Raw genomic sequence first — 14,719 nt, forward strand, 5'->3', positions numbered from 1 at the left:
TTGTTTTTCCAGAATAGGGATCAAACATGCCGGGATATTTTTCAATTAACCATTTACCAGAGTGATTTTGAATTGCCGGAGATATATGTTTATTGAAATGTTCTAAAACTACGGGAGTACATTTTGATGTTAATTTCAATTTTGTTTCCAAAAATTCTTCTTCATTATCAGAATGCAACATCTGATTCAAATGATCTATATAAATTTTAATATTATCACTATCAACTTTGCCTTTTAACCAGAATTTAAAATCTTCTTTTATACGATTCCAACAAAACATAATCGGACAATTTGGAAAAGTATCTCGAATAGCTCTTTTTAAACCTGGTTCTTGGTCAATGACAAAAGGAATTTGTTTTTTATCTATTCTAGGAATTTTATCTTTCAAAAATTTAAACAAAACGTCATGCCATTTAGCGTGTTTACGTTCATGGATCAAAAATGCCAAAGGAACAAGTGGCGTTTCATCAAATATGACATGTTTGAAAACTATCGGTGATACATAGAGAAATAGGGACTGATGAAATAGACTGTGAAATAGACTGAACACTAGAAAGAGGGACTGATGGACTAGACTGAACACTAGAAATAGGGACTGATGGACTAGACTGAACACTAGAAATAGGGAGTGATGGACTAGACTGAACACTAGATAGAGGGACTGATGAAATAGACTGAACACTAGAAACAGATATTGATGGACTAGACTGAACACTAGAAATAGGGAGTGATGGACTAGACTGAACACTAGATAGAGGGACTGATGAAATAGACTGAACACTAGAAAGAGGGACTGATGGACTAGACTGAACACTAGAAATAGGGACTGATGAAATAGACTGTACACTAGAAAGAGGGACTGATGGACTAGAATGAACACTAGAAATAGGGACTGATGAAATAGACTGTGAAATAGACTGAACACTAGAAAGATGGACTGATGGACTAGACTGAACACTAGATAGAGGGACTGATGAAATAGACTGAACACTAGAAACAGATACTGATGGACTAGACTGAACACTAGAAATAGGGAGTGATGGACTAGACTGAACACTAGATAGAGGGACTGATGAAATAGACTGAACACTAGATTATGTTCCTTATGTCGTAACTACTATAAATAAAGGCAACAGTAGATTACAGCTGTTCAAAACTCATAAATCCATGGACAAAAAACAAAATCGGGGTAACAAACTAAAACCGAGGGAAACGTATTAAATATGAGAACAACGACACAACATTAAATGTAACACACACAGAAACGGACAAAGCATCAGACAAAATCCCACGAGAATAACAAATATAACATCAAAACTAAATACATGAATTTGGGATAGACAAGTACCGTGACACGTCTTATCGCAATGTGAATTTACACTAAAAATAAGAGAAAACAACCGCCAATACTATACCCTTTCCTTTTCACGAATGTGACCTACCGAATTAGACTACTTACCGGATTTGTTATCACATAAGCAACATGACGGGTGCCACATGTGGAGCAGGATCTGCTTACCCTTCCGGAGCACCTGATATAACCCCCAGTTATTGGTGGGGTTCGTTTTGCTTAGTCTTTAGTTTTCTATGTTGTGTCTTCTCTATTATTTGTCTGTTTGTCTTCTTTTTTTTAGCCATGGCGGTGTCAGTTTATAGTGTCTCTCTAGCATCTTTCGTCCCTCTCGTGTACAAACTTGACACGAGTAACAACAAAGAGACGTGAGGGAAATGGAAGAGACTTTTGATCTTTGAGAATGTTTCGTGATAAATAAAGGCAACAGTAGTATACCGCTGTACAATTTTCATAAATCGATTGAACGATAACCAATCTTAGACATATGGTAATGATTTAACATTGGTTTACAAATATACCAGAACTGTGTACTATTTTTCTTACTTAAAGTAAACAAGCTTATTAAATCTTTCTTAGAAAAAATCTCCCTTTTCTTATGTTTATAAAAAAAAATGTATTTTTATAAACTACTTTTGGAATCCAATACGAAAATATAGATAACACTTATTAATGTCGGTGCATGTCTGATGATTTATCTAAGTACATGTACAGGCACTTTAATATAGTTCTTTAATGTTTATTCAAAACAAAAACCAAATATTTTAATTCAAAATCCTAGATGCTTCTACAATGGCAGTAAGTTTTTAATGCTCTGAATCAAAACTGATTTGATTTTTGATTTTTTGTGTTTTCACACTATTGAAATCATCAGATTTAGGCAATTTCGTGGCTGCCAGTTTTTGTTGGTGGAGGAAGCCCGAGTGCCCGGAGAAAACTACCGACCTTCGATAGGAAAAATGAAACAGCTAATCATTTTAATAGGTGAGATACCGTTTTATATTTGGAATAACAATACAGTTATAGATACCTTATTTGTGTTTTGCATGAATCCATGATTAAACCTAATGAATATTTTTTAAACAGTATCCCTCAACCTATGCCATTAGTAGGTTGCACAAATTAACCCAATATTTTCAAATGTGTTTATCAGTTATTGTTCCAATAATAAGTAGTAATGGCTAAATAAATGTATAAAATCAGGCACTGAAACATAAATATAAACACAAATATAAAACAACAACAGACCTAAACTTTTATTTTGAAAAAAACAAAACATCATAGCTTCTATTTAACAATATAATATGGCAAATTACATCAAAATAACAAAATTCAACAAGAAAATCTGAATAAATGGATATGTTAGTCTGTAAAATCAATCTGTATTGATGATGTTTTGTTTAGTGATACATCTTTGGGGAGGCCTCCAGCTACAATACTTTGAAATATAATTTATCAAAATATGGCACATATCGGATATACCCTTCAAACGTCTTGCATTAAAAAAATAATTGTAAAGTTGCCATATGCTAAAATATTGCCATCAATATTCTTAGAAAATTAGTAACAACATATGAATAACAGCCTTATCTAAAAAGATATTTTAATGAGAGATATCTTAAATAAGCAAAATATCTTTTTGGGTAAAGCTGATTATTTAGAGCAAAGAACTATAAGGCTGGTAAAATATTTTATCTGATCAAAATGACACAAGAAACTATTATGAAAGACCTTGAATATATGTTACTGGTAATGTGAAAAGTTAAAAGGACACCTGACATTTAAACACAAATCTATGAATTGTTGCAAATTATGTGAAAATTTTTACAAAAGACAACAAATGGTAAAATACAATATTTTCTCATGTAAAACCTGCAAGTGTATAATTCATTTATTGTTCTTCATTGAATATTACCAAGGAACCATCTTATATTCAAATAAGCAGAGCTAAGTATATTTTACAAAAGTATCAATACATCTTTTTAAATAGGGGTGTTAAAAGATCTTCATATCTACAAGTTTTGCAATGCAATCTAAGGCAACAGTTGTAAACCACTGTTTAAAAGTCATATATCTATTAGACCGAAAAACAAATCCAGGTCACAAACCAAAAGTGAGGAAAACAAAGGACCAACAGAAACACTGAACTGCAACAATTTTTGTTCAATCAAACCTTATTAATATTCTTTTTTGTAGCCTTTACAAAATATTCCCCGTTCTAAATTAAGGAGTTGATTCAAATTATTTCATCACAATATTATATAAAAAAATATTTAACCGATTCCAACAATAAGTTTTTCCAAACTGGTATCATTTAGATGCTTGAAATTTCAAATGATATTGTACTTGTTACATTCTGTGGATGTGTTTTCCAACAGACAATTTGCACATCCCTATCATAAATGAAATGTGCTCCTCTACGCAATGACTTCATGTTTTATTTATATAAACGAGTAAAAGAAGAGGGATGAAAGATACCAAAGGGACAGTCAAACTCGTAAATCTAAAACAAACTGACAACGTCATGGCTAAAAATGAAAAAGACAAACAGAAAAACAATAGTACACATGACACAACATAGAAAACTAAAGAATATTCAACACGAACCCCACCAAAAACTAGGGGTGATCTCAGGTGCTCCGCAAGGGTAAGCAGAGTAACATGCACTTCATATATGGGCGTTAAAGAGATATGTAGAGAAGGTAGCATTATCACTTTAGCTTCACATTCTGTTGATAGATTTATTCTTGTTTGAAGACTGTTTTGATCACTTTAACCCTTTGAAATAAATAAGATGATATTTTTAATATAGTAAGATTGTCTTATAACTTGATTTGCAGCTAGCAGTTGATAATGAGGGAAGTTGAAAACTCAAATTCTATAGTAGAAACTGATAATGTTGATTTTCCTATTGTGAACTTTCCATGTGTTGATAATGAAGCAACATTTCAACAGCACCTACATAGTGATAATATATCTCCCAGTTGATACAGTATTCAGTGTGTTTCCTATATAGATTGGTGTTTCGTGTTCACTTTTAAACAAGAAATACACACACATTTTAGGAGGAGAACAAGTTGATGTGATATGATTTAAATGCTCCACAGGAAGACATTTCATCATCCAAACCGGCTAGTCTTTGCTGTTTTTCGTTAATGCCTAGTGCTAAGAGGAGAAGTACAGCAAATATCAATTGCAAACAGTCTTTAATTTTTTTGTACTGGGTAATGATTTTCTTGACTAGAGAGAGTTGCTGCTTACAAAAAAAAAAGCTATTTAGCAGCTCGTTTTGAGAACAAAGTTTAAGTCATAATTTCAAACGTTTTACTGGACACCATCATTTTGTTGACCTTTCAAGAATATCTGTGTCACACAAATTTTGTTTTTTTTAATTACAAATACTCTATTATTAATGGAAAAGACTTTTACATTTAGAAAATAAAATAGCTAAGCAGCCCACTTACTTCCTAAAATTAAAAAAATATATAGATGAACCAACTATTTTCTGATAATATCAATTGTCCTTTAGTTTTTCTGGCAACATGTGTTTAGATTCTTTTTTTTAATGTGACTTTTATCAATAAGTCAATAAGTAGTCAAAATCATCATAGATATAAACAAAAAGTACTCATAAATATGTTAACACAAACAACATCAATTTGAAGAAAGCCCAGTGTAAAAAAAGAAAACAAGACATTATTTACAAATTATCAATGCAAATGTTTTACAACTGATAAAATCATGTGCTTTATCTATGAGATGTAAGATTAAGTGAGGTTACATTTGCAAAAAAAAAAAGCAAATGCTAAATAATTATAAAATGTAAATTGAATGTTTACCACTTTACCATATTTTGAAAATTATAAATAATCTTTTCCCATTTCCAGTATAAACACTATGAAGCCATCGACGAATACGTCAAACTCACTGTCCAGAAATGGCAAGATGATGAATGATGATTTTGGTCAATATAACATACATTTAAAGTTACAGCAGATCTTTTTCAGGAAACAATATAAATCATAAATATAAATATATTGTAATTATATAAGAATACACATGTATAAAGTAGGAATAACTATAAATATATGAGATTCCAAAGATATGCCATAATACAAATAATAACGATACTATTATACCTAGAAAACTTATGAATTTACTTTGCTGAATACAATTAAATAAACATGCTTATTACCAAAAATAATGAAAAATTATACAAAACCAAATAAACAAAGCAATAATATTTGTATATTGTTAGCTGCAATAAAATTAACCAATCACAGTCAGAACATTGCAATATATATACATGTATATATCAATTAAAGATTTTAATAAAATGCTAAAATAATGCAACTTTTTCCATTCTATAATAAAGGGTTATTTTTCATATCAACATTTTTATTCAGAATTCCAAATATATAAAGAGAAAATTTCAAAGAGTATGAGAATAAATAGCTCTGTCATGAATGCATAATTGCACTAATTTTTTTAAGAAATAGGAAGAGGATTCTCAGAAATCCTTACTTTGATTTATGAACAAGTTAAAAAAACAAATTGTGATGTCACTTTTATCAAACAAACAAAAAAATGGCTTACTTGCTTTTTATAATTAAGACACCTAAATTCAAACCACATGTAAGATATTTCTCAAAATAAAAAGAGTGCTTCCTGCCTACTTTTTTTTAATTAAACAAAAGTCAGCAATGTGGATCTAAATTATCACATGTATGTTGACAAACAACATTAAAAGGGAACTTAAAACCTTATTATTTTAATTGTTTACAATTTCATAACAATCACTTGAACAAATATGGATTATTGCTAAAAATTATAATTGTACAATGTGTGTACCAATGGAGGGGGGAAATTTACCATCTGAAAAATTATTGTTAGCAAAGCTCACAAAATCATACGCCTGCAAAATCCATGCTTTTGTAAGGGAAACTCCCCAAATAATTGACAACAATAACAATATAAGACTTGCATTTATCTATATGGTAACACTTTTGAGGAAGTTTTTAAAAATTGTAATAAGGGGTTTAGGAAGAGAAGTACTGTAGTGTGCAGATATAAATGAGTTTATGTTATCTCAAATCTTAACCAAACAATCATGCAGACACTTATCATAGAAGTTTTAAAAAATAAAATTGGCAGACAACTACACATGACAGGCAAACAAACTGAAAAAGTCATCAATTTCCATTAATTCCAGAAAAAAAATGTGCAAATATATGCAACCTGAAAACTATCACATTTAAGAATGGCAATAACTTAGCAAGTCAAAAATGTCTTTAGGACAAATATGACTGGTGCAATTGGCAATTTAATACATAACATTTAAATGAGGTAATATTAATTGATGTAATAAATTTGGCAAATTCTAATTGTTTGAATTGAGGACAACATTTAACATTTATGTGTATTTTCATATTGCAATAAATCATTCATGTATTAAAATGCTGTAGAACAATAAATAACGAAATAATAACAGTAAACTGTAACAACAATATATAAATAAAAAACATAACACTTTTTTGTTCAATTATTTCAAAACTGTTGGTCATATGGGTCAAAAATGTTCCTGTCAGTATCCTAAAATGGAATCAAACCACTAATTCATAGTCCTATTGCTTTCTTTGTTAAATTCTGTTATTTTAAGCATTTATAGCTATTTTTTCTTAATTTCAAATAAAATGACAGTCATGTCAAAACTAGACCTCATTCTGACTTTCTCAAAAAATTATTGCATATTAGAGCACACATGTTCATGGATATTTGAAAATGAAAAAACAAAAACTTTTGTCCTGCTGACCGGAGGAAGAGAGCAAATATGCCTTCCTATTTTAATTTAATACTTTTGTTTACTTATTTAAGAAAAAGTTTCAACAAGGGTTCAACAGTGATCTAAAGTTCTCCAAAAGCTTTCATTTGATTCTATAATTATTCTTTTGACAAAGTTACAGGAATATTTTGTTTAAGATAGGTTCAACTTTTATATGTTTGGTCTTACCAGCCTGAATTAGTGGTTTTATACCTAATGAATAGTAGGACATCAATTGGGAAGTGGTCTATGTAGATCAGCTGCATTGATGAATATCATGTCAACACGGTGGTTGTGAGTTTGAACCTTGCTCATGGCAGGATGTGTTTGCCTCCAATCCTAATTGATTTATGATTACCAGTTTTTTTGTTGAAGGTTGGTGGTTTTCCATCCAATACACTAACTTTCTCCACCAACAAACACTGACAATTAAGATGCAGTTATGTTTGCTGAAAGATGCATTAAACACCAACAATCAGCATATCCTAAGATTTTTTCAGAACCTGCATGAATTATATAATAAGAGAGATCCTGACATTAACAAAGGTACATGATTGTCATTATTCACAGTCTGGTTACCATCTGGATTATTTCCCTTGATTGTGAGTACTTAATTTGTAATAAATTCCTTTAAATGCCATAAGTTCTGCATGATTTCCTAACTCGACAACCTCTCCTTTGTGTATGATGGCTATTTTGTTTGAATTCCTGATGGTGGATAGTCTATGAGCTATAACTAAACATGTCCGTCCCTGCTGAGCTTTATCAAGGGCCTCCTGAACAATCTGAAAGAACAACCAATGGAATTGACTATATTTCTGACTTTATTTTAAGTTATAAAGCATACCCTTCAACCCTTATTACACAATCTAAAGAGAAAAAATACTCACAAGTACATGTTAGTTAAACTGTTGATTAATTTCTATGATTGATTTTTTTGTGAAAAGAGCAGCATGGAATCAGAAAATGTTTTGAAACACATTTTAAGTGAATGGAAAGTTAAATGATAAGAATTATTTCAATTCAAAGTTGTCCTGAAATAAGGTTGTTTGATATAGTGAACTAACAATACATTTGTGATCCAACATCACGTGAGAAACTCAGCATAGCAAAAACAATGACTAGATAGACAATATGTTTTTTTTTTAATTTAGTTAAGTATAGTTATTATCAAAATGGGACCACACTAGGTATAAAGTGCATATTTAATATTTATTTTAAATTTCACAAACACAATTAAGTTTAAGTGTGAGAATAAAGAAAAGTTTTACCTGTGGTGTATAATGTATTTGTACTAATACTTACTCGTTCACTTTCTGTATCTAATGCTGATGTTGCCTCATCCAGTAGAAGTATTTTAGGATTTTTCACTAAAGCTCTAGCTATTGCAACTCTCTGCTTTTGTCCACCACTAAGTTGTGTTCCTTTGTCACCAACATTTGTTTCATATCCCTGTTGGTAGTAATTAATTCATGATATATATTTTTTTTTTAAAAGTCATATTTCCTGATGTTTAATTTGATTTAGTATGTCAGACTTGAAATTTTTGTTAAACTTTTTTTTCACAACTTGGTGATAAAATTGAGTATTTGTATTTCTGCAGGTTTTTTTTTTTAGATGACTTTAATGATGGGGTCCTTTTGTAAAACTCTTGTTATTATTCATAAATAAATGGGATAAACAAATTTGTATTGACTATTTATGAAATTTCTAACTCCACTTGAAACAGATGTAATAGCTAAATCAAACTTGCATAACACCTGATTCTTAGTCCTGTACAGCTAATATTTAAAGTTTTTAGTTTATATAAACCCATATTTCACTGGGTATGAAGTATAAATTGGTAAGGAATATCCAAATAACATGTAACCAAAGAAATGGTACTTCATTTTTATTCATATCTGAGTCACTTACATGTGGAAGACTTTCAATGAAAGTATGTATATTTGCTGATCTAGCTACTTCAATGATCTCTGACATAGGTACATTTCTTGATGTATCACCATAAGCAATATTCTCTGCAATACTTGTGTCAAATAAGACTGGTTCCTGAGAAACTATTCCTATCTGAGATCGTAACCAGTTTATGTTTAAGTCTTTAACATTTTTACCATCAAGCATCTGCAAATAGAAAGTTAATTAAGTGAAAGGTGAATTTAAGCTATCTTTCAAATCATTCTGGTTTACTCTGCCCATCTTTGTAGATCACTGGAGATCAAATTTGAGACTCTCAAAAATGCTAAAATTTGAGACTCTCAAAAATGCTATGTATTTTTATATCATTAGAATTATTTTTTTTATAAGATATATCACACCTAGTGAGTATGCTTTTCAATCCTTATGAAATGAAACCACTAACTACACAGCATTCTTTTTATGGTATTCATTCTAATATTAATGTGATAGGAATTCTTTCCATAGAAGACAAAAAAAGATTGTTGGAAGCAATATAGTTACAATTAAGTCTTTCAAAAGAAACTGTACAAATGTGTGTATTTTTCAATCGGGTCTAATATAAGAGGGTCAAAATAAAAATGTGTTAATCCAAGATGTCAAATAATTTACACCTGCTAATGAAATCATAAACCTATCACAAAAAAAATACTTAAAAAATTACCACTTGGCCTTCTTCTGGATCATAAAACCTTTCCAATAACTGGACTGTTGTACTTTTGCCACACCCACTGGTCCCCACTAAAGCTATGGTCTCTCCTTGTTTGGCCTTGATTGTCAGTCCTTTCAGAACTTGTACATCTGGTCTAGCTGGGTAATGGAACATCACCTTGCTTAGTTCAATATCTCCATCAATTTTGTCCTAAAAAGAGTGGAAATAGTCATTTTATTCTGAGTTACATTTTGTATGTATCATTAACTTTTTCTACACATTAACAATGATAAAACCTAATGAAAATTGAAATATTAAATTCCACTTGAAATTATCATATTTAAAAATAAAAAGCATGTGTTTTTCCATCCACATAAAAAATCTTCTTCCCACAACAAATTTGGCATAGGCAATAAATGTTTTGGAATATGCACATAGAAAAATAATGCTGTTAAATGCTGGCTTTTGCACATCAAAGAAAAAACTAGTTATTTCATTTCATTTGTTGAAGTAAGGTAAACGTATTCTGTTCAGTGAAAAAGCAACAACATAATTAGAGTGGGGTGCTCATTTTCGCCATATCTTTCCATGTTTTCTACAGTTTATGTTCAGGTCTATATGTTTTTGAAATATACTGATATTTCTATATAAAGATAACTTCAAATGCAAAATATTCTTAAGCTTGTAAACATGTTTGTTTGAAAATAATCGTCTGAAATTTAAGAATAAAGGGTGTTTGAAATTGCCTGATGTTTTGTCAATGGGGGACACATATTTTCCTTTTTTATACATCTATTTACCCATATAACTGCAGCTTTAAACACTATTTTTCAAATCAATTTCATTATAGATGGCAATAGCAAACAATTAAAAGGTGTACAGAACTGAAATTTAGGGCAATCAGTAAAAGATTTACTATAAAGAAATACATAATTTTCAATCAGGAAATTGGCCGAAATTTGTTGTCCATTTTTTCGGTCCTTTGCTGTAAGTGCCGCAATTTTGTCGCATTTTAAAAAATAATCATATTTGTTAAAAAAAATCTAAGTTAACGGCAATGTCTTCCATTTAGACCATCTTTTGAAGTATTTACACCTCAAAATTATAAAACGGCGAAAATTGTATCCCCGGCAAATATGCGAACCCCACTCTATGTCCTACCTTCTGATCTCATGAAAAAACCTGTAGTTGATTTAATTATTTTGAATATTTACTTTTGACAAAGGCCATAACTGTATAATATTGCAATAACAGAGTAATACATTCCCATGAAGAAGAAAATTACTTACTGGCTTATCTCCCTTGTCTTCTTGTGCATCTATTTTAGGTGTTCTCTCAATAACCTGGAATAGTCGGCCTGCTGCTAATTGTCCTTTCTTGAAGTCCATAGAATTTGACAATGTTCGTCCAACGTGCATTCCTCCAAATATAATTGCACCAAATACCCTGGAAAGGAAAAGTTATATTATCAGGATAAGGTCAAATCAATTAGGTCTATAAAATGGTTGTGAGGTATGAATGTCAGAAGAAAAACTTGAAGCCTACATAATAGCAGAAGAAAAACTTGAAGCCCACAAAATGGCAGAAAAAAACTTGAATCCCTCAGTAAGAATGAGGTAACACATGTATCTGTTTTATAAAAATAGGATATTGTGGATTCATCTATACCAATTTTTCAATGGATTGAGAAAACTATGTATTTTTGCAGATATATGTATTTGATTTCATGGATTTTCCTAAGTCTGCATACAAGCCTATAAAAAATGTGTATTGTGTCAAACATTTAATTTCATGGTTCACCTGTACCCATGAAATAGATGAACATTGGTATTCTCCACAATAAGCATATTCAATATTGACCATGAACAGTAAGGCTGCAGCCAATTCAGGGCATTTGTTTCTATATCATAACTACTAACTATTCTCAACATTTAACAAATTATCTTAAATGCCTTAGTGACAGGCAGTGAATGTATGTCTAGTTTTATCTAAATCTTTATACACTTTACCAGTCCTAATAATTATGACCTCTTGAAAGGCTATTATATTTTTTTGCTTAGCCCCTAACAAGCTTCTCAAGAAGACAAAATTATTTGGACTAACAGTTTACTATACCTGAATACCAGATGAAACTCCAGCTCCCCTTGTTGTACAAGATAAGATCCATAGGTAAAGGCACCAGCATAAGCAAAGTACATTATACTGTTAGATATACCATAAACTAAACCATTCAGGACAGCCCTCTTCCTAGATGATCTGTATAAAATACAAATACATGTTATACATACTGTAAACAATAATATTCCAGATTGACTTCTTAATTAGTGTTGTGTATACAATAAGTTAGATATATAATTTTGCAGTTAGACATCACCTATTTTACTTGTAAAGTTAGCTCATCTGAAATTTTACAAATGTGTCCTGCTCTGGACAGTGACATTTTTTTAAAGAATGTGAATTCCCATGACAGTCTTACTGTTGATTGTCTTAATTTCCACACTTCTTCAAAGATATAGACTGATTGTAATCTGTTAATTTAAAATCAAAGATGGAGGAAGACACCCCAGCTACCTTAAGCATTTATGAAAGATTAAAAACAAGCAGCTAATAATTTTTCTTATCAATTGGTTAATACTTACACATAAACATGTTTTATATGTCCATTAAACAGTCCTATAAATGTTTCTTCTCTTGTCAATGATACAACTGTTCTTACATTATCCACAACCTCGGAAAATAGCTGAAATTAACAAAAACAATTCTTAAAATCATCAATTTATGAAAAAAGCATCCAATGCATGACATATTTTTCATACTTTTGAAATTTTTGTAAACATTTTATTATTAGGAGATGTGGTGGGGATGCCAATGAAAAAAATATCCTTCAAAGTGTAACTAAAGTGGATGTAAGCTAATATAGGCAATCCTATGGGCTTCATCAATGAGAAAAACTTCTACTGTATAATAGGCTATATCTTGTACTAACTTGATCAAAGACAACTCAACCAGGAAAACTGAAAGACAAGAACCAATAAATGGACATATACATATATACATAAATGATAATGGAGGGAAATAACTTAAGAGCAGTAAGTCTGATGCTTCCACATTTCAAACTTCTTCCAAGTTTTGTGTTTATCAGCATTGTGTATAAGTTTCATAACATTTAATTGAGACAAACTTAAGTTCCAGAAACTTTGGATTTTTCAAATATTTTGGCCTTGAGCATCACTAAAGAGACATACTTTTCATGCGCAGAAAAATTTGAACTGTTAATGTCATTATTAATGCCATTTATCTAAAATTTCATATTGGTCTGAAAGGAAAATCTACATTTAAAATATCATCATGATAACCACCATTACCTTTCCTGCTTGATCTAAGGAATTTTTATCTCCCCTTGCAAATCCTGTCAGGATTTTACTGTGTACAATTCCTGTAGCAATCATAAATGGCATGAATCCAAGTGTAACCAGTGTTAACTTCCAGCTGTAGTAAAATGAAATGCCTAGTGCAACAGAGATAGTAGTAAGAGCTTCTAATGTTACTCCTATTTTTGACCCAGTTGCCTGAAATAAGAAATTATGTCATTGAAACAATATCGACTTTAAAAATATACTACAACCAGGTTGGAATTTTGGGTTCTCAATTCTTTTCAACTTTGTACATTATTCAGCCTTTATAAATGATTCAAATTAATGTTGTTGATGATTCTACTTTAGACGAAACACAAGTCTGGTGTATCTTGGTATATATGGTGAGCTTTTTTATAGACCTTCAATAGATACAAAGTAACGGAACCATGACTGAAGGTACATGGCTAAACAATCTCTATGGAAATGAGATGTGCCAAGTGCCAACACATACAAACACTATTGACTTATCATAAGTAGTTCCCTTTAAACAAACCTAAACACAAACTTATTCATGTAAAGTAGGTAAAATATCAAAGTCAATAAACCATAACTGAGGGGCGGGGTCAAATAATCTCCATGGTTATGCAATGTGCCAATGCTATATACAACTGCATACCAAATATCAATAACCAACCACTAGTGGTTCCCCAAAAACCAACTTATATCACAAACTAATACATGAAAACTAAGTAAAAGTGTTATAGCCAATAGACCATCACTAAAGTGGTGGGGACATATAATGGTAATAAGATGTGCCAATACTAATACAATTGCATACCAAATATCTTTTACTTACCACTAATGGTTCACCATAAACTAGACCTAATCAAAAACTAATACATTGATGACGCCGTCAAATAAACCTGATAAATTTATTATTGGACAAGAGCTGTGCTCATCTGGGGAATAAAATAGCCAGTCCGGCTGAGATTGCTAATGATGACCTTTCTAAGATATACAAGTTATTCTTTGTGTTGCTGATCATTTGTGATATTCACATTTTTAACCTAGATTGAATTATTTTTGAAATAAGTACAAAAATTGCAATGTATGTAATTAATTTAAATATGAAAACTCACCCCTTGTACAAGTGTGGCATCAGATGAAAGTTTTGTTATTAAGGAACCAACCGTATTTCTGTGGTCATCAAAATATTCTACATCCTGAAAGAATAAGTTGATAAATTCATTTAAATTTGTAAAACATAAAAATACTGCTTTGTTTTTTGTTTTTCTACATTAGCTAAAGGTATATGGAAAGAGTTGAGATCTCACAAACATATCTAACCCCATCAAATGATAATTATGTGTCTATCAAATATTGATACAATATGATAATTTGTTGCAGGTACAAATGTATATACTGTGGATTCATTAAAGGGAAAATTCACGATTTTTTACTTATGGTTTAAATATGTTCATTATGACATAATATATATATTCACAAAGTTTTATCGCTATATGTGCAGAAATAAAGGAGAAATTCAATATTTAATGAAAAAATATTAACTACTTCCTGTAGGTCGT

General features: G+C 30.7%; 2 protein-coding genes across 2 annotated transcripts in view; both read right to left on the reverse strand.

Annotated features, from left to right (window-relative positions):
• Positions 1-467: 467 nt before the first annotated feature.
• LOC134705688 (uncharacterized) lies at positions 468-7,404 on the reverse strand. Its single transcript, XM_063564409.1, has 3 exons — positions 7,362-7,404; positions 4,816-4,818; positions 468-1,069 (listed from the first exon to the last, which is right to left on the reverse strand). Exons 1-3 carry the CDS (start codon positions 7,402-7,404, stop codon positions 468-470), a joined length of 648 nt encoding a protein of 215 aa, XP_063420479.1.
• Positions 5,688-14,719, reverse strand: part of LOC134706874 (ATP-dependent translocase ABCB1-like) — a 32,894-nt gene continuing 23,862 nt past the window's right edge. Inside the window, exons 18-26 of the mRNA XM_063566207.1 lie at positions 14,273-14,356; positions 13,143-13,346; positions 12,417-12,517; positions 11,893-12,033; positions 11,067-11,223; positions 9,790-9,987; positions 9,087-9,293; positions 8,478-8,624; positions 5,688-7,957 (exon numbers count right to left, since the gene is read on the reverse strand). Of these exons, the coding sequence (XP_063422277.1) occupies positions 7,760-7,957; positions 8,478-8,624; positions 9,087-9,293; positions 9,790-9,987; positions 11,067-11,223; positions 11,893-12,033; positions 12,417-12,517; positions 13,143-13,346; positions 14,273-14,356 (1,437 nt within the window). The 3' untranslated portion in view covers positions 5,688-7,759. The remainder of the gene's footprint in view (positions 7,958-8,477; positions 8,625-9,086; positions 9,294-9,789; positions 9,988-11,066; positions 11,224-11,892; positions 12,034-12,416; positions 12,518-13,142; positions 13,347-14,272; positions 14,357-14,719) is intronic.

This window comes from Mytilus trossulus, chromosome 2, assembly GCF_036588685.1.
Source record: "Mytilus trossulus isolate FHL-02 chromosome 2, PNRI_Mtr1.1.1.hap1, whole genome shotgun sequence".
Taxonomy (NCBI): Eukaryota; Metazoa; Mollusca; class Bivalvia; order Mytilida; family Mytilidae; genus Mytilus; species Mytilus trossulus.